Raw genomic sequence first — 27,935 nt, forward strand, 5'->3', positions numbered from 1 at the left:
CCGCTTTGATTGGATTAGCCGTGAATTAATGAGACAGGCTTGAAGAACAGCCTCTGTTGTGGAAATCTCTTATCATATCTTAATTCGCTCTTTGTGTGAGCGCGTGTGCCCGACTGATCTTTATAGGGTCTTTTAATGAAATCAAAGAAAAGCAAGTCAGAGTGGAGGTTTCCTTCTTTTCTTTCTTTTCTTTTCTTTTTAAACCCCAAAATGACGATAGAAATAATATAGACTACATGAATTCTCAAATTAAGGAGCTCATGTTAAATTAAAGAAGCCTGTTGATTTTTTACTGTGGTATAAATGTTAAAGGTATGGCAGAGTGCTAAATAAATAAATACATGTCCCCCTTCAAAAGCAACAAGTGTCAGCCTCTGCGTCACGTTCCCCTATCACAGTTTAGACTAAAGAGCTTTTTTTACTATCTACTCTTCTAAAGGAACTTTTGGAAAGACTTGACTTGTTTTTTTTTTTCTTCTTTTTTTTGGGAGTGTTGTTTTTGGGTGGCATGAGTGTAAAAGCAAACCTCGAAGAATAGACTGTTGTATCCCTGATGACTTAAACATTTCTCCTCCTTTTTTTTTCTCTTCTTTTTTTTTCTTTTTCTTTCTGACCTCCAAGTAGTTACAAAAACAGAGCACTTCATCCTGTCCTCTTCAATCAAGTCATCCTGTCCTCTTCAATCAAGTCCAAACCGGTACAAAGTCTGTACATTTTTCTATAACTACAACCCGGGAATAACTCAACCCTCTCTCTGTCTGTCCCCTGGTGTCTGAAATTAATAGCTTACATAGTATTTATTGTTGTAAGTTTCTACTTAGCGTGAGATAGAGGGATCAGGTGGAGGAAGGGGGGGTGGGGAGGTGGGGGGTGGCATTGTTTGGTTTGGGAAGTATTCTGTTGGTCGCATAGCAACAGGCTCCTGGAAACGGGAGTGGACAGTGTTGCCACTAGCAACCGTTGTTGCTCTGCAAACAATGTGGGCCAGTGCAAACATGAGCCAAGACTGCGGGCTCCTGCTTTTTAATTGAACATCTGTATGTGTTTTTCTCTGATTGAGCCCTGTGTAAGTTAGATTTGTCAGTGACAGATGTTTAAAAATCTCGTCCTGTGCCGTTAACGTTACAGACTTTAGGGTTAGTGGGAGTTTGTAAAGGCTTTGCAGTCCTTAAATATTCCTGTCTTGTCTCTGTAAATCTTTTAAAACTCAGGTAAATCTTTATAAGGAGGGGCTGTGGTTGTAGTTATGTACTCATTGGGGATTTGCCTGAATGAAATGTGTGTGTGTGTGTGTGTGTGTGTGTGTGTGTGTGTGTGTGTGTGTGTGTGTGTGTGTGTGTGTGTGTGTGTGTGTGTGTGTGTGTGTGTGTGTGTGTGTGTGTGTGTGTGTGTGTGTGTGTGTGTGTGTGTGTGTGTGTGTGTGTGTGTGTCTTTAGGTTAGGAAGCAGAAAGGTTTGGTCCACCCCCCCCACCCCCCGCTGTGAGCTACCTTTGTGCATTTCAGAGCTGCCAGTGGGGAATTTGTGTGACTTTTAACCTTCTCTGAACGCTAAGCTAAGCGCTCCTCCTCTCAAACCCAGTGATTTGGCACACTTCATTATACCGATTTAAACCCGCCGCTGTAATTGAGCTTTAATGAATGAAAATGTGCAGGTCAGTGGTCTGTTTCCTGATCCCCCCCACCACCAACACCATCATCCTCTTGCTGTGCCGCCCTCTCCTTAATAAAGAAGACCTCAAGCTTGTGTCACTTCCTCTGGTATATATAGATACATAGATAGATAGATCCACAGTCAAGACAGCCACACATAACATAAAACACATCTTTAACTATCCACAGGTAATAAATAAATCATACTAAAATGCTCAGAGTGGCAGAAAAAGTGCCCTGCAGTATCTTAAAATATCTAAAAAGATGTAAAAAAACACTTAAAATCAGTGTACACGGCACACGAAAACGACTAGTCTACAAATCTACAAGTGTATTTATAACTCAGCTGACACTCTGTAGACAAATTCCTCTCTTTTTTTTTTATAGTGTTCGCTCCTTGTTAGCATCATTCTGATAATAGTTTTTTTGGGTATTTTAACGACGTGCAATAAAGAGGTGCAAAGTAAAAATCGTAATAGACTATGAGAGGCTTTTACATACGAGTGTTAATTGACTCAGAGGTCTGAGCTCAGACCCTGACACGTGCTGCTGTGTTTTCGGAGGACTGTTTGTGTGATTAAAAAGATTGACACACATCAGAGATTTCGACATCGGCCTCCTCCAACTCCGGTCTATTAGTCATTTAAGCAGAAGCAGCGTCTTCGCCTGTGGCAAAATCTCTGCACACACACACACACACATGGAAAATGTCAGTGGTGGCACGCCCAAAAAATCAGTTGTTTTTCTGTCTTAAAGGTACATGCTCTCTGATTTTGCTATACCCCCCTCCTCTCCTCTCTCCAGACCCCCATTTATCCTCCTATTTTCACTTTAAGTATCAGACTCAGATACATTATTACTCTGACAACACCAATATTACTCTATTTTTTACTACTATTGTTTTATTGCTTTTGTACTTACTTATTACTCACTTCTTTTTATTCATGCTTTCTCTTTTTTTACTATCCACTTCCTGCTGCAATACAGTAAAAATGTCCCCACTGTGGGACTAATAAAGGAATATCTTATCTTATATAAACTCACTGTTGATGGTTTGAAACTCAACACAGTTCAGATAGCTTTTGTGTCCTTTCTGTTTTTAGTTCTTGTATCTTTGAGGCGTCACTTATCACTGGGGCCTGACCGATACTGGATTATTGGGGCCAAAACCAATAATGATATTAGGAAATTGAAAAAAATGATATCGATATACTGGCCGATATTCTTTTATAAACAGATTATGTACAAAAACACACTTTTTTTCTACCAGACACGTATGATAAAGATATGTAATGGAGGCTGGGATATTTTACAGTTTAAGAATAAAGAATATATATATATCTGTTTAATATCGGCCTAAACAGAGATAACAATACATCTGTGATAGAGTCTACTCATCACCTACCATAGAGAGCTGTGATGGGGGGGATTAATGTCGTAATTAAGTTAAAGAAATAAAAACTGAAAGTGACAGACTCGCCCTTCCTGTGAGTCAACGTGTTGTTTTGATGTAAGGAAAGAAAGACAAAAAGTCAAAATGATCATCATCGGGTTTCGTCGAGTCGAGATTACAGTTTGTGAAACATTTGCTTGCATTGATCATGTGGTGAGGTATTTTTTTGGTGGTTTCCATGATGACTTCATCATGATGTACTTAGCGGCAAAGTTTTAGACAGTCGGTCACATTAGCGGTGTTAGCCTGTGTCATTATGGTTTTCAAAACTATGCAAAACCTGCCACAAAAAAAGGATGTGACTCCTGTTTTGTTTGTTAGTCGGATTAATTTCCTATTCCTCTGCGTCACCGTTGGGGTTTCCTTTATAATTCTGACTCATCACATTGGTGCCTTTTCTTTTGTTTTTGTTTTTATTGTACCTCAAAAGCTTTACCTTTAACTCCTCAGTAGGTCTCACATTAGATCTGTCTGAGTTGTGTCATGTATTTGTGGTTTGATGCAACGGCTGAACGAGAGAAGCTCGTTTTAATTGTTTTAAGAGCTTGAATCGTGAGTCAGAAAAGTTTGGTTTTAAGTCTTGAGCAAACCGAGAGAGGAGCCTACCAGCCTGCGTGCACCTGTTGCGTGTTTCTAACAGCCCGGCCGTGCAGATTTCTGAGTAGTCTCCTTCCTGTGAATTAAAATAACATTTGTAGAGCGTGTCCTGAATTATGACTAATCACAGGGTGTCTTGAGCAGGTTGGGTCTTGTGGATCTGAGCTGTAATGCCTCCCTAGTTGAGACCGCAACTCCCGTCTACCTACAGACTTTTTCCTGCTGCTCCCGGATCCTGGATTTCTGCCCCTAAAACCCAGAGAATGGCTCATCAATTCAACCCCTCAGAGTGCCGTATCTCTCCCTCTTTCTAAAATCCTCCTTCTCCCCCTCTCTCGTCTCCTTGCAGCCGCACTCCAAAAGTTCCTGCGAGAGAGAGAGAGAGAGAGCGCTTTATAAAGGGGGGGGGAAATAGAGGAGTGAAACAGTGAGGAGGAGGCGGCGGGGGTTGTGAGAGTTGGGGGTGGTCGTCATGGAACCCTCACCATAGCAACCGACAAACGTTTACAAAGCATTGAGGAATTTCCTCATATCAGCTGGATTATTGGAGCCCTCGGAGAACGGCTCTCGTTCGAAACAAACGCTGGATATCATCAGGACCCTGGCAGGGGCTGGAGCCCCACTGCCATTTTCATCTTTTTCCCCCTCCTTCGTTTTTTTTTCTTTTTCTTTTTTGGAGAGAGTGGGGAAGTTGTTTTTTTATCTGCTTACTCCCCCTTGCAGCTCCATTCTTCTCTTATCCCTCCCTTGCTCCCGCTCTTTCCCTCTCTGTCCTTTTTTTTGAAAAGAGAGCCTTTGTGTCACTCCATTTTTAGATCCCCTTTGCTATGCTGCGCACATTGTCACCCAGTGGAAAGCCGAGTGGCAGCAGTCGGTTTGGTCCTCAGGAAGCAGTTCAGTCCTTTCGGTAACTTGAACTCCTGTACTGTAACTTTCCCACCTGGGTCTGTCCTGTCAGCGGGACAAGAAGTGTCTGTGTAATACTGTTGGGCTGCGTATTTTACCATTGATTAAGGCCGAAGGTGGGCTGCCTCTGGGGCTCTGAAGGCTTCACTGGCTCAGCTTGACTTGGCAAAGCCAGAAACCCCCTGGGGCACAATGAATGCCCCGGTGGCTCCAAGAAAGAAGGGGGTGGGGTGGAAAAGCATTTATTTAGTATGGCTGACCATATGTATAGACTTGAAAAGCTCTTATCCTTTTCTTTCACGCTTCACTACTACCTGTAGAAGTATTTCTTCAATCCTGTATGAAATTTAACCCCCCTCTGCTCACGTCTTTTCTATTCTCTTCCTTCTCTTTCTTCAACAGCATGCAGAGCTCCGAAGGAGGGTCAGACACCACGACCAGCGTGGCAACGCTGCGGACGTCATCATCAGCCCAGGCTCCTGTGGTACAGCCTGTCCCAGCCTCCCAGCAGGTAGGGTGACACCTCCGCCCCGCTCACTGCTACCATAATGACAGGAGAAATGGGGAAAACTGTCACGAGTATTTGCAGTAAGAAAGAAGACGTTCTATTAGAAACCAAACCAATTATCTGGACAACAAATCTCTCCTCTATGCAACACCTTAAATAAATACATTTTTTATAGTGTTTCCAAATCGTAACTTGTCAACAACTGAAACCGCCACCCCTCCACTCTGCCAACAGATGCTTCTTGTATCCATTTATCAAACTAGCTTTACGTCTCCTTGAGTTATTCAACTGTTACATCCATTTAGCAATTTCAGGTTACAGGAAGAATACTGACCTATAGAAAGCCAACATTTCTGTTGTCCATTGCTTGTAATCACTTAATCAGAGAAATGAGGGCTTTCATTTATTTTTTATTATTTTTCTCTTGTAAGGAGCATAAAACCTTGCTTAAAGCGGGATTAAGGAAGGCATTTGTTGACAGTCATATGTTAACAATGATGTGTGTGTGTGTGTGTGTGTGTGTGTGTGTGTGTGTGTGTGTGTGTGTGTGTGTGTGTGTGTGTGTGTGTGTGTGTGTGTGTGTGTGTGTGTGTGTGTACCTATGTAATTGAGTTATGTCTTGTATCTACACAGAGGGTGCTGGTTCAAGCCACAGGCTCAGCTCAGAAGGGAGGACAAGTACAGCAGCTTTCAGTACCCAGGGTTCAACAGGTTCCTCAGCAGGTACACAGTGCTGTACATACATATACAGTGCTGTGAAAATATTTGTACACCCCTTGACTCTTTTTGTTCAGTTTTTTTTTTTAATTATTGAATTATTTTAACGTGTGACTGAGCCTTAGACCCACGCATTGTTTTCTTTTACAGTAAAGTAAGATAAGAAAACTATATTATTTCTATCAGTTCAAATAAATGAAGCCCAGGATGAGCAAGATAAGTATGTAGTCTGTTTCTTAAGTCTTATTTGTGTCACTGACAAATATTTTAACTTTTCATGTCCCATTGGAGTCAGAATTTACATTCAGGTTAGATAACAACAGTCACACTGGGAGAGTTAGATAGTAGACTGTTTGGATAATAAACAAGATAAACAGTCACCACACCACTGGGTGAAGATCCCAAACTTTGCAGTCCATTCATTCCACTGAAAGCTGCTCATGCAGAGCTGAAACGTTTGTCCTGCTTCCTTCCTGTGCCCGTCATGGGTGCGCGTAAGTGTCTTTCTCTGGCTGAGCCTGGCCCACTGCCCGCCTACATTAATGACATAAAAATAATCTCTTTATACAACTCTTAGCTTGCTTTGATGAAATATTAGCCCTAATGGTTGTTAATCAAAAAGTTATTTTTAAATGTGTGATGATGAGGAGCCTCACTAGCAGCACGGCTTTATGGATGGTAATGTCTGACGATCACCACTCAGTCCTGACTGAAATATGTCAACAACTATTGGATGGATACTGTGACATTTTGTACAGACATTCACGATCCCCAGACGATGTGAGACTAAACCCATCAGCCTCAGCTGTACATTGTGTTAAGTGCTATTTAGTAAATATTAGCAAGCTAAATTAACATGTTGTACATGGTAAACATTATATCTGCTTAGCACCAGCATGTTAGCATCATCATCGACCTTAGCGTTTAGTTCAAAGCACCACTGAACTGCTAGCATGGCTGTAGACTCGTTTTCTTAGCTTTACAGCTGTCTTTTCTGTGATGATGTGTAAACGTCTTCTCTAGGTGTCAGGTTATAATGAGACATGCAGTTTGATGCAGCTTGGCCACTGCACAGCCCAGTCATGTTCCTGGGGGCTTGAACCAAATCCCAACACCGAATCTGTGTGATGTCTTAACGTTTAATGTTGAATAGCAGGTACAGACCTGACTGACTGCTGTTAGCTGGTCTTTGGTGTCAGGTGATATCACACCAACCATAAAACCAGCTAACAGCAGGTGGACAGTTAACTACCTGTTTTTCACCATGTTTTTCTTTCAGTATGTTATTCATTATCAGTTGTGATGTTTGTCAGATCAAGTGTCTTTATCAATACAAATAAATTCAGTTGTGATTTTGTTACATTATTATTAACTTACATGCTAAATGTATAAGTAAATTTGAGTTTTAATCCACTCTTTTATGATTTAATGATGGTGTTTCCATTGAAACAAATCACGTTTACTCCTAATTCCTTTACAGTGTTACTGCTGTTTACTTATTATACTTATTTGCCACTTTAAATACTACAGAACATATACACAAAAACCTGCAAACAGCCTGTTAAGCTTTTACATTTTGAAATCTGACAAATAATTGTGCAAAAACAAAAAGGGGTGGACAGACTTTTTCACTGCACTGAGTATATGCACACATCCAGGTGTACACATGCAGTTTTATCAATCAGTTAAACGAAAGGTAAATTATAATCTAAGTGACATCCTGTGATTTATATCTCAAGTCAGTAAGTATATTTCTACTTTAATTTTTCTGCAGGTTCAACAGGTACAGCATGTTTATCCATCGCAGGTCCAGTATGTTGGAGAGAGTGGAGAGGCTGTTTACACCAATGGAACAATGTAAGAAGTGTTCATAGCAAAATAATATCACGCATGTTTTTATTGTGTAGTTCAACTAGACCGTGGGTAAAAGCATAACTTAAAAGTCTCGCCCCACTCAAAAATGTATTGTGCTTATTGTTATTTCATGTGCATGTTTGAGCTGCACTGAGCAGAATGACAGATGTGCAGCAGTGGACAAAAAAAGACTGTTTTCAAAATTCAAGGGAAGAAATTTCTCTTTCCTCACTTTAAGTCTCAGTTTAATACACAGACATATGAACAAGGTTTTGTGGAAGCCAGTCATGGTCCAATATGCACAACCAATGATTATTTCAAGCAGTGTTTTTAAATGACTTACAACGTGTCTGTTAGGAATCCTCAATAGTTGTTTGTGTAGGGGAAAAAATAATAATACCTTTATAGAAGAAAGTTTTAACATTTATGTGCTTGTGTGTGCATATAGTTTTTTATACTCTCCTAGTTTAAAGGAGTGACTTTAAGACACTTAAGTTTAATAAAACACTTCAGCTTTTAAAATTGTGCAGACACAACAATGTGAATAATATTTGGCTCCACTCCAGCTTCAGTCATCTTGAATTATGTATGAAGAAGTGCTGGATGAGGGGCTTAATGACAAAGATGACTTTACAGACTGCTTTTCTCATCATTTTAACTGTGGCACATCCAACTGCTTTTAAAGTGGCTCTAATCAAAACGTCATTAAAGCTAATTGAAGCCAAAGTGAAGTTTTTCTCCCACAGTTTGATGTCTGATATGATTCTAGTTTAACAAAATATTTTGATGGCATCAGTTATATTGTTATGTATGTAAATCTTTTAAACAGAGCCTGATCTTAAATGGCTCTACTGTGTGAGATATTCAAAAATTAATCAATGGTCATGAAGTTTACCACATGCTAATTACAATGATCTGCCCGCAGTCGAGCGGCCTACTCCTACAACCCCGAGGCTCAGTTGTACGGGCAGAGCAGCGGCGGTGCTTACTTTGACTCGCAGGCCGGCGGAGCTCATGTCACCACGGTGGTCTCCTCTGCCAGTGGCGGGGTGCCCCCTCATGGCATGGTGGGCATCGCCATGGACGTGGGCAGCAGCCACATCATCTCCAGCGGCAGCACCTACCTAATCCACGGAGGAAGCATGGAGGGAAGCCGCAACCACATATCACATTCCTCTCGCTCCTCCTCAGCCATGGTGAGCAACACCCACCTCCCAACTGTTCTTTTAGGGAATCTACGTTTTCCATTACAGAGGGATTAATGAGTAAGCAAAAAAAGAAAAAAAAGAAGAAGTTGTAAATCAGAGGTTTACACCCTCCAAAGACTGAATGGCTGTGACACGCAAGTCATTGAACAGCACTGAATACGCTGGGAAGATTGTTTTCTCAACTTCTCTGAGTCTGAATTGTAGTTTTTTGTTCTCTAAAGGACATAAATAAGAGTTTTGTACAACATAGCGTACCTTGCAAACATCCCCACTTCCATATGGAGGGTTATGTGATGCTCACTAGAGGTAACTGTCATCACTGCTACGTGAGTCCTGACCACCCTGCCTCCCGGGACAAGCCTGTCAGGCAGGGACAGACACTCAGGGGCTTCACAGCAACCTGAGTTGGGGCCTCCTGGCTCAGCAGTAACATGCAGAGTGGAGCAGGGCAGAGAGAGCCTGTAGAATCGGGACACTGGCTTAAATAATTCAGCGCTGCCTTGTTTCAGAGGTTTTTCACAGGCACTTGAGCGCCCTGTGAAACAAAGCAACCCTTGGGGCTCATTACCATTTGGCCAAGAGCCCTCGGGAGTCTTCTTAAGGCTTGGAACGCTGCCTGTTTCTTTTTTCCCTTTTCTTCTGTGTCTCCAGTTTGGCTGCAATACACATCTTTTCTTTTCTTTTCTTTTCTTTTCTTTTTTTTGACTTGATTTTCTTCCACAGCTCAACAGAACGTCACTGGTTTTGTGATTCACTTTACCAGCCAGTTGGACTCCTTCACTTTTTGTTGTCCAAAGAAAGAATTATACGTCAATGTGTTTCATACCATGACACTCTTGCTTGTGTTGTAGTTACAACTTACTCCATTTGATTTTTTCTAAAGTTTTTTTTAAGAATATTCTTTTATAAGTTGATATGGTGGGTAGGGGGTAGGTGGAGGGGATTGTTGACCTATTGTCTCCGAGCCTGACGTGACCTGTGCCCCCTGTTTGTGGTTCCTATTTGCATACATTAGAGTGTCTGACCGCAAGCCTTCACTGAGCAGCTTAACCCTATGAGTCCCTTGATTTGCATGCTTTTGTTAGCCAATAATGGTTTTGGCTGGAACACTGACTGAATTTAATGGAAATACAGAGATCTGGCTGCTCGCTAACAGTCTCATTTCCTTTATCTGTTTTGTGTATTTATTTGTTTTTTATATACATATATATATATACGTCTGCTTATTTCTGTCTCATTTTTAAAAAATCTCTCTCACTCTCTTGCCTCCTCCCCCTTCTGTGTCCACTCTTTTTTTTCCTTTTTTTTGCATGCTTCTTCTTTCTTTAGCTTGAAATGGCGATTGAAAACCTCCAAAAGTCTGAAGGAATTGCAAGTCACAAAAGCAGCCTGCTCAACAGCCATGTAAGTCCATCAGGAACTTTCTTTAAAAAAAAAAAAAAAAAAAAAAAAAGGACATGAGAGAAAATGACAAAATAAAAAGAAAGAAAGCTGTGGCTGAACCTGTTGGCAGTGTGTTTCTACTTGTGTTGTGCTAAAGTTGAACACACACCACCTACTGCTAGCTTTACTTTTACTCTGCACTGTCCCACTGACACGCATTAATTTGTCCCGATTAGTTTTCATCCTCAATCTGATCTTGCATTTGCTGTCACTCTTTGCTTAAATATGTATCTCGTGTATGTGTCTTAATACTCTGCATGGATTTAATGCTGATTGATTTTTCAAGATTTCTGTTATTTTCCACTCCTGAATATATCAAGACATGCACTTTTATTGCAGTATAACTAAATCTCCTCTTGTGGGGATGATGTCACTCACTTATAACGAAATTTAAATGGCATTTATGACACTTTCATGTAGGGCTGGACTATATGGGCAGAATCATTGGAATGACTATCGGTGCTTTCACAAAGTATTTACACAATGAGATTTTTAATAAATAATCATCAGTAATGTCGATATAATGTCTAAGTAGATAAAGGCAGATAATAGAACAGTCTTTTAAGCTCAAAAATTACATTTTTACTGTAATGCAGCCTTTAAAAGCATGAAAAGACAACACTTATACCATATCACAATATTACAATATTCAAAAGACGATATCTATAAAATATCATGATATCAATATAATATCGATTTATTGCCCAGCCCTACATTCATGTAAAACACATTTGTGTTTCCACCCTAAATGGGAAAATATGGAGTTTAGATGTTATTTTTATGTTCCAGCTCTTAACCTCAGCTGCCACTGAACAATCTCCACATTATTTTTATGAATAGCTGTTGAAGTATCTGCTTTAAATCTGATTTGTTAATTGGCCATCGTATTCTTTGTACAAATTCTATATAATGACACGGGTAACAGTTAAGGTCATGACTGTTTCCCCTTTAAAATTGACTTATCTTGGAGATTTTTACCGAATAGTTAAATAGCTCTTCAGATGTTTGAGTGTTCACTCAATCAGCCATTCCTCCTGCTGTAGTCACTCACTGCTTCACTCAAGAATATAAATGTACGGGCAATGGGAGTGCAATGGTCTCTGTGGTATTAAAATAGATGATGTGATGTGATGTGTGTGTGTGTGTGTGTGTGTGTGTGTGTGTGTGTGTGTGTGTGTGTGTGTGTGTGTGTGTGTGTGTGTGTGTGTGTGTGTGTGTGTGTGTGTGTGTGTGTGTGTGTCTCTCTTATCTTGTCTTTTGATGTGATAATAAGATCCACTGCTCCTCTCTTGTTGCTGACCTGGTGAATATCACAGAGCCGAGGCGTGGGTCCATTTGGACTCACCGATTGTGAGACCGTGTCTTCTTCTGTATGTTTTTTCAGCTGCAGTGGCTGCTGGACAACTATGAGACTGCGGAGGGAGTGAGCCTGCCCCGGTGCTCCCTGTACAACCATTACCTGCGCCACTGTCAGGAACAGAAACTGGATCCGGTCAACGCGGCTTCCTTCGGCAAGCTCATCCGCTCAGTCTTCATGGGCCTCAGGACCCGCCGCCTCGGCACCAGGTACAAACAGGAAGTTGATGTTGCGGACTTGAAGATGCTGATAACAGTAATCATGTAACCATTAGAGATGTGACGAGTATGATGATGCTTATAGGCATTGGAGACTTGCTGATGGAAGAGGATAATGATAGTGATTACACTGATGGCAAGTCTTCTCCTCCTCACTGGTTTCTGGCTTTTCTCTCATTGAATCCACCAGAGGCAACTCTAAGTATCATTACTATGGCATCCGGGTGAAGCCAGACTCTCCGCTTAACCGGCTGCAGGAAGACACCCAGTACATGGCCATGAGGCAGCAGCCTGTCCATCAGAAACAGAGGTCAGCCCTCTCCTTAAAATCACTTAGCATTTCCCTGTCCTCCTCTCTTACATTTCAGAAATCCTTCTTTTATTCTGTGTTGTCTTTGAGTGTTTGCTTCATTTAAGTTTAAAGATTGTGTATAAATCTCATTTTAATATTGACAGCATTTATCCCCTAACAGCCGCCTCACTGTCATCACCGATCCTCTGTTGCTCGCTGTGTTTTCTCCTCATCTTTGTCCCTCATGTTTCCTTCTTTAAACTCTTGCCCTTGCCCTTTTCATTTTCTTTTATGGTTGCTCTTCTAACGTAAGACATTTAACCAAACATGCAGTACGGCTGCGTTCAGTGCTGCCACAATGTGCTCACAGTTTTTTTTTTTATGGAAGCAGTGGTGCATTTAATACCCTGTTGCAATGTGTCAGGACAGATTTGTATGTACTTCTGTGATTAATTCTCATAAAACATTCATAGTGAATGCTTGCATGTTTGTTTAATTGTGTAAAATGCACTCTACTGACAGTTTTTAGGACTAGAGTGTATACAAGTAACTGCTCCATTGAGTTTCTTCTGTGATGCTTCATTAAACTGAAGTAAGGCAAAACATTTTTCACAAATGGGGGAGAAAAGAAAATCAGTTAAAGCAGTAAAATGTTGTAAAGTTTTAGGAATGTTTTCCTTTTAAACACACTTCTGGTGATTTCGCTAATTAGTCCTCCCTCTGGTTGAAGGTGTGCTTACCCAGGAGTTATCTTGTGTGGGTTTTCATTGGCATTAAAGCCTGCATACTGCCTTCCTTTTATGGCACATCCTGTCTTTTTTTCCCTGCCTGTAGTGCTCCCAGACTTTGCTAACACAGATGTCCTGCCCTCTCCTCTCCTGTGTGTGTGTGTGTGTGTGTGTGTGTGTGTGTGTGTGTGTGTGTGTGTGTGTGTGTGTGTGTGTGTGTGTGTGTAGGTTCAAACCTCTACAGAAGGTGGACGGTATGTCCGACAGCCTGTGTGGGAGCTCTCAACACTGTAACAACACTCCAGAGCAGTCAGTGGCTGCTCAGAGCCAACATCACCAGCAGTACATAGGTAAAGACACAAGCTGATTGACGGCCACCACGACTGTGTGATGTTGTCATCCCGGGGAATAGACAACTGTTTTAAATTATGGTATATGTTTTCTTTAACATAATTACTGGGTGAGATCACATGTTGGCGATAGAGGAAATACACATGATAAATGTCAGACTTCATAAAATTTAATGGCAGGCATCTTGCTTATTGAGACAATACATTTTCTCATATGACATCTGGACAATGTTCAGAGAATCAGGTCCGAGCTGCCCTGCCACACATGTAGCACACAGCAGGAGACTGTCTGTGTCAGACACGTTCTCACCTACTCGAGATACTCTATTTGGGTAAGAGGGGGGGGGGGGTGGCGCCTGGGTAGAGTGTGCAGAAGGCAGGATAAAAAGTTTGCCTGTAATTTGGTGTTTTTAAGCTTTACACCAGAAATTTGCAGGAAGTCCTCTCTCCCATTAGCATTAGCTTCACAGCAATAGAGTGTTCAAGCTCAGTCAAAATAAAATAGAAATGTCATCAACATGCTGCCTTTGACTTTGCTCACTGTGAATTCTCCAGAAAATCACCCTCAGTATTCATACATTGGCTCAATCGGACATTACATGGACTTTGAGGGAGAGTAAAGTCTTCCAGGTTATGTCCGGATAACCTCAGGGGTGCAGTGAATGTGTGAGAGGGGGTATAAATACCCCCTCTCACACATTCTGTGTGTGTGTGTGAGAGAGAGATAAATGATACCTGTGTTATCTTTTTTTCTTCATGCAGATACGTCCCACACCTTACCTCCGTTTCCCTCTCCTGACTTGGGTACCCAACCTTTGCCCGAGCGCATCAACATGAATGACATCAAGAAGCTGCAGACGCTCTACAGAGACCACTGTGAGGTAGGCCACATCACAGCAGAGCTCATTCTTATTACATCTTCCACCACCTTTGAGACTTTGGAGCAAATATTTACATTTTGACCTGTGGCTCGCTCCCCTTGGTTTTTGTCACATGCAGACGTGCAGCACAGCTCATCCCTGGTTACACCACACACACACACACACACACACACACACACTGCTGTCTGCTTCCTGACTGCGGGTCGTCTTCAGCGAGCCTCTCACCGTTACAGTTTGAGACCATGAAATTATTATTTATATCACTGAAAATCACACATTTGCCTCAAAGGGCTTTACAATCTGCACAGCATAAGACAGCCTCTATCCTCAGAGAGAACGAGGCTACACTGACATGTGATTAATGACTGGAACAGCTTTCTACAGCTCTCTGTGGATTACTATTAATCCTAAACAATGTGGAAAGAAGGACACAAACAGTAAAAACCTCATGATGCCATTTATGACACTGTAAATTGTATTGGCACTTTTCTGCTATTAGATCAAAACTTAATTATCACATATTGAGGTGCTGACCTGCTGACAGATTGCTTGCATGCAGTGCAGTATTTTAAGAACAGATTCACCTCCTAAAACAGGCAAAATAAAAAATTAATAAAAATAAAAGAGATTAAGAAAACGACATCATTCAACAGGCCTGTTAGCTGAGGACAACTTTGTCAGACTTGAAATTAAAAAAAAAATGTCTATCAGGAAAATGTATTTCACAGGTTGCACAACATAATTCAGAGGCAATGTATCTGATAAGACAAGAGAATAACTCGCCACCCCCTGGACAAAAATGCACAGAGAACGAGAAGAGGAGAAATAACATTAAACATTAAAATTTTGGGACTTTACAGGCAGGAGGGAGGCTGTGATTAAAGCAGCCAAGCTCTGGCTTTATCATATTATCCCTGCCCTCCCCTTGTCCAGCCTCACCACGCTCCCTTTGTTCCAGCCGTCTTTTCATCTCTGTGCAGCTTTCAAGACATGCCAATTAACCTTTCAGCGCGCTGGGTGGACATCTCGGTGTCTTTGTGGTGGCCTCCCCTTGGGCCTTTGTGTCGCCTTGTCTGTGGACAGGCACATGGGCTTCTGTCTTTGTCTGCCAGCGCATTTCTGTCACTCTCACAGCTCTCGTTGCCTCTACGTGTTTAATGTTTATGCATCTCACTTTTTTCTCCCTCATTTGTGAGCCAACAGTGACCTGTTAACACATTAGCTGAGGCTTTTATTAACTGCGTTTAAAGGTGCAGCACAAACAAGTTAGTTTCAAACATAAAGCAATACTTTATTTCTTACATAACTTACTAAAGGAGTCTCTCTCTCTCTTCCTTTTTTTAGCAGGGCTGTAAACAGATTTGTATCCGCTGTCTGTCTGGCTTGTATTTATCAATGTCATGGTAACAGCCAAACATTCAGGCTTCAGCCATTAAATGAATATTTAAATACAAATGAATAGATGGTTAATAAAGCACACAGGGAAACCACAGTGTTTGGTGTGTGTGTGTGTGTGTGTGTGTGTGTGTGTGTGTGTGTGTGTGTGTGTGTGTGTGTGTGCGCACAGAAGTAAGTTAAGATTTGAGTGTCTGCCGCAGGCCTGCTCTGTCTGTCTGTGACCATGCATGTGAACACGTGTTATTTCTCCTCCACACATTTTTTCTTTCTTTCTTTTCCTTTTCTTTTTCTTTTTTTTTTTAAGGCATGCTGTTTTTCCTGCACAGCAAAAAAAACAAAAAACGGTGGAGGCAAAAAGCTTCTTGTTCAGAGGGGATGGGGAATTCTCCTTTTTGTTTTGGAGTTCTGTGTTTGACCTGTTGCTGGGGGCAACCGTAAACAAGGTTGCCATGGCGACGGCTGGAGAGGAAGCAAAAACATATCATGTGATTGAAGCCCTACGCTGCTGTGTAACAAGATCCAGCGGCAAGTGCACGTCCTGCCAGATAGAGAAAGAGGAGAATCTCTGGGCAATGTAGAGATAGAAGGTACAGTTTCAAGCCAGAAACAAAGACGTTTGACCTCCGCTGTGCGTTGAGTCAACCAGCCCCCTTTCTTCCTTTGCTTTGATGAACAGTCTCAACAACTCCTACAGCTTTAGTGTTTGTATTTAACCGCAGCAACTCTGTTGAGGTTTAATCTGTTAATTTTTAACACCAGGTTTCAGCTTTTTAGAGACCCTAAAACTGTCATTTATGATCACTAGCCTGCCTCTGCTTCCTTTGCATTCATCTGTGTGCAACGTCACCAGCTTTCTAAGAGCCTCATACATATGAACAGGAAAGAGGAAGTCACATGGGTTAGTTCAGGTCAGCGCCTCGCCAACGATTGTTAAGAGCAGGCGAATGCACGGGCATGCATAAATCTATGAGACTAATCTGCTTCCTAAAAGGCGAACAGGATACTAAGTGTAGAGTGGAATCAACTTCAAATAAAACTCCAGATAAAGGCTAAATGTGGCCTTTAGGATCTTCCTGATGATTAATGTGCAGGGAGCTGTGTTTAAGCTGGCTCATTGTCTAACCAGGAGGGCCCAGAGTGAGCGAGAGGCTGCCTGCCCGCCTGTAGAAACTTGGTGTGTGTCTGGTTGCCATGGTTGAGCTCTGTATGTTTTTGTCCCCCGTCCTCCCTCTTTTCCCTCCTTTCTTCCCTCCCTCCCCCTCTTTTTTCTCTTCCCTCCCTCCCTCCCTCCCTCCCTCGCTGCTCTCCTGCAGGCTACTTTGGATGTGGTGATGAACCTCCAGTTCCACTACATTGAGAAACTCTGGCAGACCTTTTGGTATTCAACACCGCCATCTAGTGACGGAAGCACCACCATCCCCAACAGGTCAGATCACACAAGCCACACACACCTTTAGAGTCACATCTGAGCTATATTAAATGTTTTTTTTAAAAACTGAATATAATGTAAAAAATTATAATAGAGTATTATTTCCAAAATGGCATCATTAACTGTTTTTTTTCTCCTCTTTTCTGTGTGTAGTGATGATGACCTGGAAGGTGTGATCCCCAGAGAGAAGCTGGTCGCTCTGTGTAAATATGAACCGATCAGACTATGGATGAGGAGCTGTGACCACATCCTGTACCAGGCTTTGGTGGAGATCCTCATCCCTGATGTGCTGCGTCCCGTTCCCAGTCAGTACCTCTGTTACTTTTTTAAGGGGTTTACAGTTATACGCAGTTTGGGCGGAATATATTAAGATAAGAGATATTCCTTTATTAGTCCCATGAGGGGGGCATTTACAGCATTACAGCAGCAAAGGGGACAGTAGAAAATACAAGAGCATCAATAAAAAAATATGGAACAGAATAAATAAGTAAGTAAAACAAGCAATAAGAACAATAGAAAATACAAATAAAAGTAGTAACAGTTTGTTGACAGGAATATTGGTGATAAATGATAAAATGATAAATATACCTGACATTTCACAGTTGAACCGAAAGAAATATTACACCCGAAATACTGATTCTATTACTACTATTTAACTAGTAACTATACATTAATGTTTGCAAAAAAATTGTGTTTTATGTTCAATATCCATAAAAACAAACTTTGAGCTACTATGAAACAGTGAAAGTTTAAAAAAATCCACAGTCCTTTTTACATGTTGTCAGTGGTCCTAACACTCCTGAATCACTTTACTTTAATAATACATTACAACAAAGATTAATAAAAGTAAAATCTTATTCTAAAGGTCTAGTTTTCCAGTCTGGGAACCTCAATAATTCACACACCCAACATTAAATTCAAGAGATTTTGATGTTTATTTTATTACAGACCTGCTTGAATCGTGCAGTTTTCTGCCTTTACTCACATCTGCTCGTGATGTTTTATACACAGTGGAGATACAGTCGATTCAGTTTGTAATTCAAGGCTGTTTTGTTCCTTCAGGCACTCTCACTCAGGCCATCCGTAACTTTGCCAAGAGTCTGGAGGGTTGGCTGACGAACGCCATGACCAACTTTCCTCAAGAAATCATTCGCACCAAGGTAACAGGAGAAACTCTCTTCTCCATCTGTGTTTCTACATTTATGTGTTTATGATTTAAATTGATAACACCTGATATTAAAACGTGTTTATAGTGATTACAGAAATGTGTTCTCTGAAATAAATTCATATCAGGAAAAATGAAATAATTTGTTTTGGTGTGTGTGTGTGTGTTGCAGGTGGCGGTGGTAAGTGCATTTGCGCAGACTCTGAGACGTTACACCAGTCTGAACCATCTGGCCCAGGCAGCCCGCGCCGTTCTCCAGAACACCTCCCAGATAAACCAGATGCTCTCTGACCTCAACCGCGTCGACTTTGCCAACGTTCAGGTGCTCCTCTCTGAGATGATAAAAAACCTCAATGTGAATTATAAATGTTCGGTGCAGACTGACTTGAGTCAACTCTCGCTGTGTGTCATGGTTTCTTGCTGACCGGTCGGGTGCGTTTGTTTTCTCTAACAGGAGCAGGCGTCGTGGGTGTGTCAGTGTGACGAGAGCGTAGTTCAGCGTCTGGAGCAGGACTTTAAAGTCACCCTGCAGCAGCAGAGCTCTCTGGATCAGTGGGCAACCTGGCTGGACAACGTGGTCTCTCAGGTCCTGAAACCCCATCAGGGCAGCCCCAGCTTCCCCAAAGCTGCACGCCAGTTCCTGCTCAAATGGTCTTTCTACAGGTACGGGTGTGACCAGGTGGACTGTTCACACTTTCCTTAAAATCACTGCATTAGTCTAGTTTTTATACTCAGTTTTAGTGAAATGCTCATTAATCTGTTCAGTGTTGATGCAGCAAACAGCATTTTATAGTTTTCATTTCCTCTCTGCGTGTCCGTCCTGCAGCTCCATGGTGATTAGAGACCTGACTCTACGCAGTGCAGCTAGTTTTGGCTCCTTCCACCTGATTCGCCTCTTGTATGATGAGTACATGTTTTACCTGGTGGAACACCGTGTAGCTCAGGCCACCGGAGAAACTCCTATCGCCGTCATGGGAGAGGTAAAAAAAAGAAGATATTTGATGAGGGGAAGAACGATCATCACTCACTTTAATGACACTGATTGTAAATCATTATGATTGAAAATTGTTGTTTTGTTGAGTTGGTCAAGTACTGAAGATCTCATCTCTTGACTTACAGTTCAGTGACCTGAGCTCCATGATGCCGTCACTAATGGAAAAAGGTAAGCCTGTTTTATCTCACAGTAACATCACAGTTAACCAGCTCCAGTTTCCAAGCAGATGTTGAAGAATAAGTCATAAGAATAAAGGGAAATTCTATTTTTTTATTGACAGAAAATCCCTGAAAATACCAAAACCAACAATTTGTTAGTTTGTGTATTTTTTTCTATCTTTCCCACACTGTCTGTGGCACTCAAGCCAATTAGTTCTTTACGAATTTTACAACATAGTGCAGATGTAACTGAAGTCTGACGTGCCAGAGATCTCCATTGTTGTCCAAAAAACAATCACATTGTTGCTCGGCGACATAAAGCTTTTCTTTATTAGAACAAACAGAGCAGAAATAATTAGGTGATTAATCCACAAAGAAAATTAATTGTCAACTATTTTGATAATCTGATTTTTTCAGTCTTTTTTTTTTAAAGAAAAAAAATGCCAAACTTCTCTGATTGCATCTTGGGCTTTGAGAAACAACATTTTTCATCATCCTTTTGACATTTTAGACTAATCATTTGAACACTGAAGTTAATTCAGTCCAACATACAATGTCATAAATACTTTCTGCGGCTCTAGTCAGTATTGAGTAATATTTATTAATCCACAAAACTGCCCAACAAATGCATTACTTTACTCCTGTTTAAGTGACATTTGACAAAGTGTGCCAGGCTGTTATAGGAAAACACTTTTTTAAAGATGAAACTATAAATGTCTGACATGTTTTTAAAGAATCACTTTATCAGAAATTAGAAAGTGTTGTGAGATGGACTGACACATTGTTTTCTTGGTCTTTTCATGTCTCATTCATGAGGAAAAACCTTGAATATTGTCAAACTTCATCCTTTAAACCATGTTTCCCACACTAGATATGGAAACGCTTTATGAAAAATCCATGTTTATGTTGTGAGAAGAGCTTTCTGTTGTTGCTTTAAATCCAGCTGTTTTTGTCGTTTTGCCCCATCCTGACTAGTTTCAACCTCACAAAGCACTTAAAACTAAACTTTTTCTTTTAATTTAACAATCCCTCCCTCCCTGTGTCAACAGACGCGTCCTTCTCTGACGAGATGAGCGACTTGGGCAGCGATGCGGACACCTCCAGAGGTCCCACTGAACCAGCTGTTAAGAGAGAGAGGATTGAAATGAGCCACCCTCTGCAGGAGATGTGAGTCCGGTCCAAAACAGCGCCGCACGCCGCATCAGCCAGAGTCTCTCCCTGAAAAGATGACCCTAATGTGGCTTTCGGGGGCCGAGCACACTGCATCCCTCTGCAGTTGATGTGTGCAATGTACATAAAGAAGAGAGTAGCAACGTCAGTCCTCCCCTCACTAGCGTTTGTCAAGATGGTAATCTTTCTCCCAGGAAGCAATCTGACCCTCGGCGCACGTCTGTTTTTTTGTTTTGTTTTTTTTACTCACAGGGGTGTAACACAGGTCTGATTTTGTTTCTGTTTTTGTTGCAACTGTGAACGACTTTGTGCAGTACCTTTTTATTGGATGTGTAACTCTCGAGTGGTGGTGTGTGACGTTAACGTGGTTCTTTAACAAAAAAACAACTACAAAAAAAAATCCTAACTAGCTGTGCCATAGTGTCATTTGAGTGCCTTAGATCGCTAACTTTTAAAAAAAAACCCACCACAACAGATGTCTATCTGTCCCTCAGCTGTGCCTCTACCGCAGTATGAATGTATCGTCTCCAAACCTCAGACATTCAAAGCACCTTTAACATTGATTAGGTGTAGGTGTGTACTCCTTGTTGCCTCCGCTGCAGCTCGCAGCATAAAAAAAAAAACAAAAAAAAAAAACAATGAACATGCAACCTACTGACCCAAAGGACCTTTCCCTCAGTTGTTTGCCACCAGCTTAGCCATAGCCGCGGCTCTGTCTGTCTGTCAGGGCCTCAGTAGTCAGGAAGGCAGGGAACTGTTAACCTTGGCTGTTCATTAATTTACCTCAACAGATTTCTATGCTGTGCTCTGCTCGGCTCAGATGACATGAGGCAAGTATTTAAAAAAATAAATGAATTTTAAAAAAGGAAAGAAAATGTAGCCACAGATGCGGTTAAATGTAAATAGTTCCCCCTATGTTCCTCCAAAATAGTATCAATTTAGTGATTGTTCCTCCACGTGATGTAAGGACGAGTTCTATGAGTCCTTCTGTGGCGGGAAATCATCCATGTGATTGAGATCTGATGTCTGATGTTGACGCCCCCCTTTAAAAAAACAAAAAAACAAAAAAAACAACCTAAACTGGAATCTGGTCCGTCTCCTCTTTGAGCCTCATTTCCCGATCAAAGTGGTTGTTACTTTTTTAAATGAGATTAATCGAGACGTGTTATTAAGAGCTTTGGGTGTGTAAAACGAAAACTCTTAAACACATACACACGAAAAAGAGGATCTAGTTGGCGTCTGAGCCGGCAAACACTCCCCCGACTTCAGATTCTGTGACCTCATGCTGTTACTCAGATAAAGTCTCATGTCCTGTTTGAATTAGATAGAAAACACAGTGCGTTATCGGGGACTTTTGTCCGTAATAAATTATATATATATATATAGTAAATCTTTATATGATGTAGAACGTGTGTGTTCTGTGGCCTTCTCACACTGTACCGGTCACGTCGTATCAGAAGAAAATGCTTTGATGTGTAATTGATTAGACTGGCGTGTGTGATTAATTTGTTTCCAATCTCGATTGTTCAATGTATGAAAATCAAATTATTAACTGTGGTGCCGCTGCTGCTGCACCCATGTCGCTATTAAACTGTCACGAGAGAAATTTCTATTTATATGAACTCTTGATTCTGATTTGATTGACTTCAGTTTTGTGTTGAAATTGGTTTGGTTGATTTAAATTTTCCCTGCCTTCGTTCTCCCCTCCCCCCTCAGATGATTTTCGTTGTAGCTATGAGATTCCTTGAGTTTTGAGTTATATGAAAAGGCTTTTTGTAACTTGTGCCTGTCACAGTAATTTGCCTTCAAGTGCTTTGGAAAAAGTAATTTCTATGTGTACTTTGTAATGTTTTGTAAGGCTGTTTTAGATTTTTTGGCGGAGGATTATTTTTTATTGAACTAGATTTGGTTCTTCTTACAAGTATACTGAACCCTTATTTTTGTGTATTTTTAAACCTGTTCTTGACTACACTTTAACTAGCCCAAGGACAGATGACGGTCTGTAATAAAACTGCATAGTTAAGCTGTATTTTGTAATTGGTCACAATGTGTAATAAATTGGTGTAAACCAAAAGACTTGAGCACATTTATTTTTATCAAATATCAACATCACAAAACCTCTATGTGGAACAAACAGCAGATTTTTGTTTTGTTTTTTACAAACATCTTTTTTCTTCTCAGGTTTGGTAGACGATCTTTTCTCACAAATGACTCAGTTCAATCCTTTCAGGTGCCCGACACTTTTCTTCCATACAATATATACATAATTAAAAAATCCTAGTTTCCATGGCAACTCAAGTTCCAGACTGAAATAAGCTTAATAATTTTATATTCACACAATTTTTTTTCTCTCTCTTTCTATAAATCAAGAAAAGTTGACATCTAGCTTAGTTTGCAGTCTCTGAATACAAAGGCACACAGAACACGATGTGAACAGAGATTCAATAGAAAAGAGTTTTTTTCCTCCTGGAAAAGGCAGAGTGTACGACACAGAGCTGAAAACGGAGGGAAAAAAAGGCTTGGTCCTAAAACAGCAGGACACTGTCTGAAGTGCGTGCATGTCGTCCTTCAGGGTTGAGTACAGGAGCCTCATCTGCAGGACTTCTGTCTTACCGCGAATCACCTCGGCCCTACTCTGTCCGGTCCTCGACAGACGCTGAAAAAAAGTGCAAAAAGTTCTCCGAATGTCTGGTGACGTTCCTCAGGTTCATTTAGGAATCTGACGCAGTTCACAAGGAGCAGCCTGCCATGTACTTCCCTGCAGAAGAGATCACAAAAGATTCATTTACTAAAGAGGAAACTCACTAAAACAACATTGTCTAGTCCAACTGAAAAACAACACTAAATAATATTCAGCATGTTGAAACATTTCTGTCTATTTTTCACTAAATTCAGTTTATTTGGAATAAACAGACTTAACTTAATTGAGTGACTAAAGTGAACTCTCCAGTGAGTAAAACACATTAAAATGACATGTTGACAGTGATAATCAGTGAGTAATTTTAATTAGTTTTTAAAACTTTTTTAATGAACTGTTCAGTCTGTCATTCAGGGGCACGCTTTATAAAAAGGGCTTATATGTCATACTGATGCTTTATTGATCAGTTATCAGACATAAATGAATATTTGAGTTGACTGAACAATCTCATGGTTACAGTACTCGTAATCAGTAATAAATAAGCTATATTATAAGTAATCAATAATCAACAGAAAAATGTAAAAATCTGCATAATCTTAAATTTGAAAAGCTAAAAACAACAAAAGTTTGAGCTTTTTTGCTTTTAATAATTGATCTAAGTGATTAATGATCATCAAAAGGTGAATAATCAATTAGAATAATTTAAAGATGAATTAATGAATTGTTTCAGCAATAGTCACAATAGTCACCTGTGGCGAATCTCTTCTTGACCAGCGACATGCGGTAGCGGGTGCCCACCAGCTCCACGTCCATGCCCGACAGCGAGGCCCCGGAGCCCACAAACTGAACAGCCAGGCTGGGCGGGGGGCCGCGGGGAACCTCGAGGCACTGCCAGCTGGCACACAGGGTCCCTGAACCTGAGACACAAAAACACAGAAACATGAGAGATGATGATGAAGTTCACGTGTTTTTTGATGCTTAAAGCAAAGTTCTCAATTAGTGACGGTGTGAAGAGGGACACAGACTCGACTTTCAGGGTAATTTTCACTTAAACGATCCATCAGAGACAGAAAATAAGGAACAACTGAGTCATTGGTGTTTTACAAAATGTGAAACGCAGATAAAACATCTTACGAACAATGGTCTCTCTTTTAAAAAAAAAAGTAATTACACCGATTTCCAAAGCCTTTTATTGACAATAACATGATGTTTGGAAATCTAACAAGCGAGAAGCAAGTTAATGAAGCACCGGCAGAGATCAAAATTATCTGTCATCTGTTACAAGACGACTGCCTCGGGACTAGAGCTTTTTTTTTAAAAATATACTTGTGCCTGTAGTGTCAGATCCAACACAAACAACACTTTTTGATTGTCTCACTTTTGTTTCTCTATAAAAACATCTTCCAATAAATAAAAGAAGAAGCCTCTAAAGTGATTAAATGCTAAACAGTGAATGAAAAGCTTTAAAGAAAGAAGTACAAACAAGAAGCGTCATTTAACTGAGATGTTTGAATGCTGAAATGAGTAGAAGCTACAAATCTTTGTTCGCAGCAGTTTAACACTTACGCATAAAGATAAAGATAAATCTATGATGAAAAGAATCGATAGTTGCAGCCTTAAGTAAAACACAGTTGGAATAATGTAAAATATGTCTTCATAAGAGAAGTTATAATTGTTGACAGACAGATATCTGCTTATACTACATTCAATATAATGTTGTGTGTTATATTAAATATTTAATGCTAAAGATGGGAAGTGTTACCAAAGTTAATTTTAAATATTACAGCATTTAAATGACTTTATTTAAATGTGAAGTCAGGACTAAAACGATACTATACTGACACCTGAAAATCTTCACTTTTCAACTAAAGTTTGCCTGACTTTAAATTCTCGACATCTTGTGATTTGAAAATCACCAAACAAAGCAAGACCAGAGTCACAGGACTGTATGTACAGTAAAAGTCACAAACTCCTTGGTCTTATATTGACTGTAAACGCTTCGTAAACGAATATGAGAAGAAATGTTGATGGATTTACTGCAGGATCGCTCCAAAGAGCCGAGAAATATTTGCTCAGACACGGCTGCTCCGGTTTAACAAGACGTCCAGTAAAATGAATTCATTACCGGCTCGACGCTGGGAGACGTTATATATGAAAAGCAGCACTTCTTACATTTTAATAATAAAGAAACAGGAGGAGTGCAGGGCAGCAGTATATCAGGAGGGATGGGGAGGAGTTATGGTGACCTTTTTAGTGCTTTGTCATTGGCTCATAAACCACTCAAGTCTTCTAACTATAAACATTTCCAGCCTTTAACATCCCATCCATCACTTGAAGACTATGAAAACTTTTTAATCTGCGCTCTCCGACCTTGTAGCTTCACACTGAGCTAATAATATATCATTAGTTGATAAAAGAATGAAATAAAAAGAAGAAATGTGGGTGTCTTTGTACAGGGACGCACAAATGCTCAATTTAATTGAAGTTTAAGATGTTCCCATCTTAAATTAGAACAATAAAAAGCCTGTAGGTGCCATTTCTTATCTGTGCACCATTAAAGTGATGAAATATGAGCAACAGCATCCACCAGCACTTCTACTGAGAGCAGCTGCCACCTTCAAATGCTAATGGCGCTGCTAAAAGGTAATGATATGCCTTCCTACACGCTCCTTCAAAAAAGAGAAGCAGAGATCGCTTTACATGACTCTTAATTACTCGTTTTCTACATTTCGTTCAGACACAACATGGAGATGTCAGGCCGTCGAGAAGGCAATCGGGGAGAAAATTCAGGCACCAATTTTAATGATGAGAAGGAAAATATAATAATCAGGTGACAGACGGGCTGAGACTGTCAGTCAGGTGTCAAGGTGAGAGTGAAAGTTTTCCTCTTCTGTCCTCTCAGTGAGCAACAGGACATCTCTGTTTAGGTTACTCACAAACAGCTGGTCGCACCAGAGAAACTAATATTTACACAGAGATCAGTCAATACTTACTTAATATTTACACACATGAACTTATTTCCATTATCGATTTATCTGTTTGGTTATTTTCTTGATTAATTATTTAGCTGTTTTGTCCATAAAATGTCATAAAATGGTGAAAAATGTTGATTGCCGTTTCTCAAAAGTCGATAAATCAAATTTTATTTATACAGCAACTCTTTACATAGATAGTTGCGTCTTATTGGACAGTGCTACAGATGTTTCCTAGCAACCAATTTACACATCACTAAAGTGTTTAATAGCTAAGACATTGACTAAGTTTTAATGGTGTAACCTGATTTATTTGAAATCACTAGTTTGAAACTAGCTTGTAGTTACAAAGACCTTTAGGAAGGACTTTACTCACAAACTTGGTGATGGATTTACGAACAGCTGGTGCAACCCGGTCCAGTTTTTCATTAACTAACTTCTTCAATGAATGTAAAAAAAACCCTAAAAGCAGAGAGGAGAAGAGAGAGAAGCAGCAGAGCTCTGACCTTTGCTGTGGTTGGTCGGGGATAGGTTTGGTAGTTTCCACAGCAGCCGTCTTTCCTCAGCGTTCCTGCAGAGGCAAATAAAAAGTCAGTGAGGCCCTTCGTCTGTTCGCTCTGAGCGAAAACATTTATCGCCATTTAAATTGTCAGAAACACCTTCTGACTTTATATTAAGGTGTAAATTTATATATTTATATAGACGGAAAAAGGAAGCTACATATGCACTGAAGCACAAACTGCTTCTTCTCTTATGTTTCTGTCATTAGTCTCTACTCTTTGTCCTTTAAAGTGTCTCCTGTTCTCCATCTCTATTTTTTCCTGTAACTGAGGTCATTAACAGCGCTTCAGCTCGTTCGTTGTGATTACATGGTTCAATTATGACTATTTACACATCACAATAATGTTCTTGATTACACGTGTTGAGTTAATAACAGGGCGGACTCCTGCTAAACCCCGTTACAAGTGAATGACAGTTAACAGCTGACAGAAACCGCTCGTTATCCGTCCGCCACCACGGCGTCTCTGCTCACCAGGAGGCGGGCGGCTGACACTGCAGGTCTGTGGCGGTGTGGTCTAACGGCAGCAGCACCTGGACAGTGGTGAGCTGGGTGGAGGGCGCGGTGGCGGGGCAACAGTGATAATCCAGGGACACCCGGGTCACCGTGCCGCTGCGCTGACACTCCGCCGACAGCAGGAGAGGAGCCCGACCCGGGTCCTGGGACGACACCTGAGGACACGAAAACATACTGTTGAGACTTTATAGTTCAAATACGTTTAAAACTTACAAAGTTAAAAAAAATGGAGACAGTGTTCAGTGCACATCAAATGAAAAGTGTGAGCCAGAGAGTGTTTCAGTCAGAGCAAAGCTGGTCAGCTGAACAGCAGTAATGTTAAATGTGTCTACAAGGAAATATACAACTAAACATATATGAAGAAGAAAATTTCCAATAATAAATTAATGATGAATGGACATGTTTTTAGCTTAAATTGAGCTTTTCTTCCAAGGAATATCCAGTTTTCTCGATAATTAGTTTGTTCCTCTGCAGAAACATCAAATTACCTGTAAAATATTAATGTTTTAATTTACACCATGCATGACACCTGAAGAAAAAATGTGGGAATGAAGAGGAACAAAGAAGCAGAAAAATATGATGGTGAGAGTCCTCATTTTTAATCCTGACCTGATACTTCAGCAGCCCCACGTTGTAGTAGGAGGCCTGGGGGTTGAGTTCAGCTTCTCTCTGCAGGTAGAGCTGCAGAGCCTGCATGTTGAACCAGAAGTCTCGGGTGTCTGGGTCACTCTGGGATGGATCGCTGTGGAGACGCAGAGACGGGTCGGTGAGGA

General features: G+C 40.7%; 2 protein-coding genes across 5 annotated transcripts in view; one reads left to right on the forward strand and one right to left on the reverse strand.

Moving 5' to 3' along the window:
- Positions 1–22,540, forward strand: part of rfx2 (regulatory factor X, 2 (influences HLA class II expression)) — a 29,168-nt gene extending 6,628 nt beyond the window's left edge. For 2 of the 4 annotated variants that reach the window (XM_062423524.1, XM_062423525.1), the window contains exons 2-18: positions 5,010–5,118; positions 5,749–5,838; positions 7,607–7,689; positions 8,612–8,882; positions 10,224–10,298; positions 11,722–11,903; positions 12,103–12,222; positions 13,161–13,282; positions 14,045–14,163; positions 16,875–16,987; positions 17,144–17,295; positions 18,053–18,150; positions 18,328–18,477; positions 18,610–18,818; positions 18,982–19,135; positions 19,275–19,317; positions 20,357–22,540. In XM_062423524.1, coding sequence (XP_062279508.1) covers positions 5,011–5,118; positions 5,749–5,838; positions 7,607–7,689; positions 8,612–8,882; positions 10,224–10,298; positions 11,722–11,903; positions 12,103–12,222; positions 13,161–13,282; positions 14,045–14,163; positions 16,875–16,987; positions 17,144–17,295; positions 18,053–18,150; positions 18,328–18,477; positions 18,610–18,818; positions 18,982–19,135; positions 19,275–19,317; positions 20,357–20,478 — 2,211 coding nt within the window. In that variant the 5' untranslated portion in view covers position 5,010 and the 3' untranslated portion in view covers positions 20,479–22,540. The remainder of the gene's footprint in view (positions 1–5,009; positions 5,119–5,748; positions 5,839–7,606; positions 7,690–8,611; positions 8,883–10,223; positions 10,299–11,721; positions 11,904–12,102; positions 12,223–13,160; positions 13,283–14,044; positions 14,164–16,874; positions 16,988–17,143; positions 17,296–18,052; positions 18,151–18,327; positions 18,478–18,609; positions 18,819–18,981; positions 19,136–19,274; positions 19,318–20,356) is intronic. The other 2 variants (XM_062423526.1, XM_062423528.1) reach the window with 2 other exon arrangements.
- Positions 22,541–22,685: 145 nt separating this feature from the next.
- Positions 22,686–27,935, reverse strand: part of fcho1 (FCH and mu domain containing endocytic adaptor 1) — a 65,526-nt gene continuing 60,276 nt past the window's right edge. Inside the window, exons 23-27 of the mRNA XM_062424291.1 lie at positions 27,772–27,904; positions 27,121–27,317; positions 26,594–26,658; positions 23,865–24,032; positions 22,686–23,235 (exon numbers count right to left, since the gene is read on the reverse strand). Coding sequence (XP_062280275.1) covers positions 23,207–23,235; positions 23,865–24,032; positions 26,594–26,658; positions 27,121–27,317; positions 27,772–27,904 — 592 coding nt within the window. The 3' untranslated portion in view covers positions 22,686–23,206. The remainder of the gene's footprint in view (positions 23,236–23,864; positions 24,033–26,593; positions 26,659–27,120; positions 27,318–27,771; positions 27,905–27,935) is intronic.

Source organism: Scomber scombrus, chromosome 8, assembly GCF_963691925.1.
Source record: "Scomber scombrus chromosome 8, fScoSco1.1, whole genome shotgun sequence".
In the NCBI taxonomy this organism is placed as follows: domain Eukaryota; kingdom Metazoa; phylum Chordata; class Actinopteri; order Scombriformes; family Scombridae; genus Scomber; species Scomber scombrus.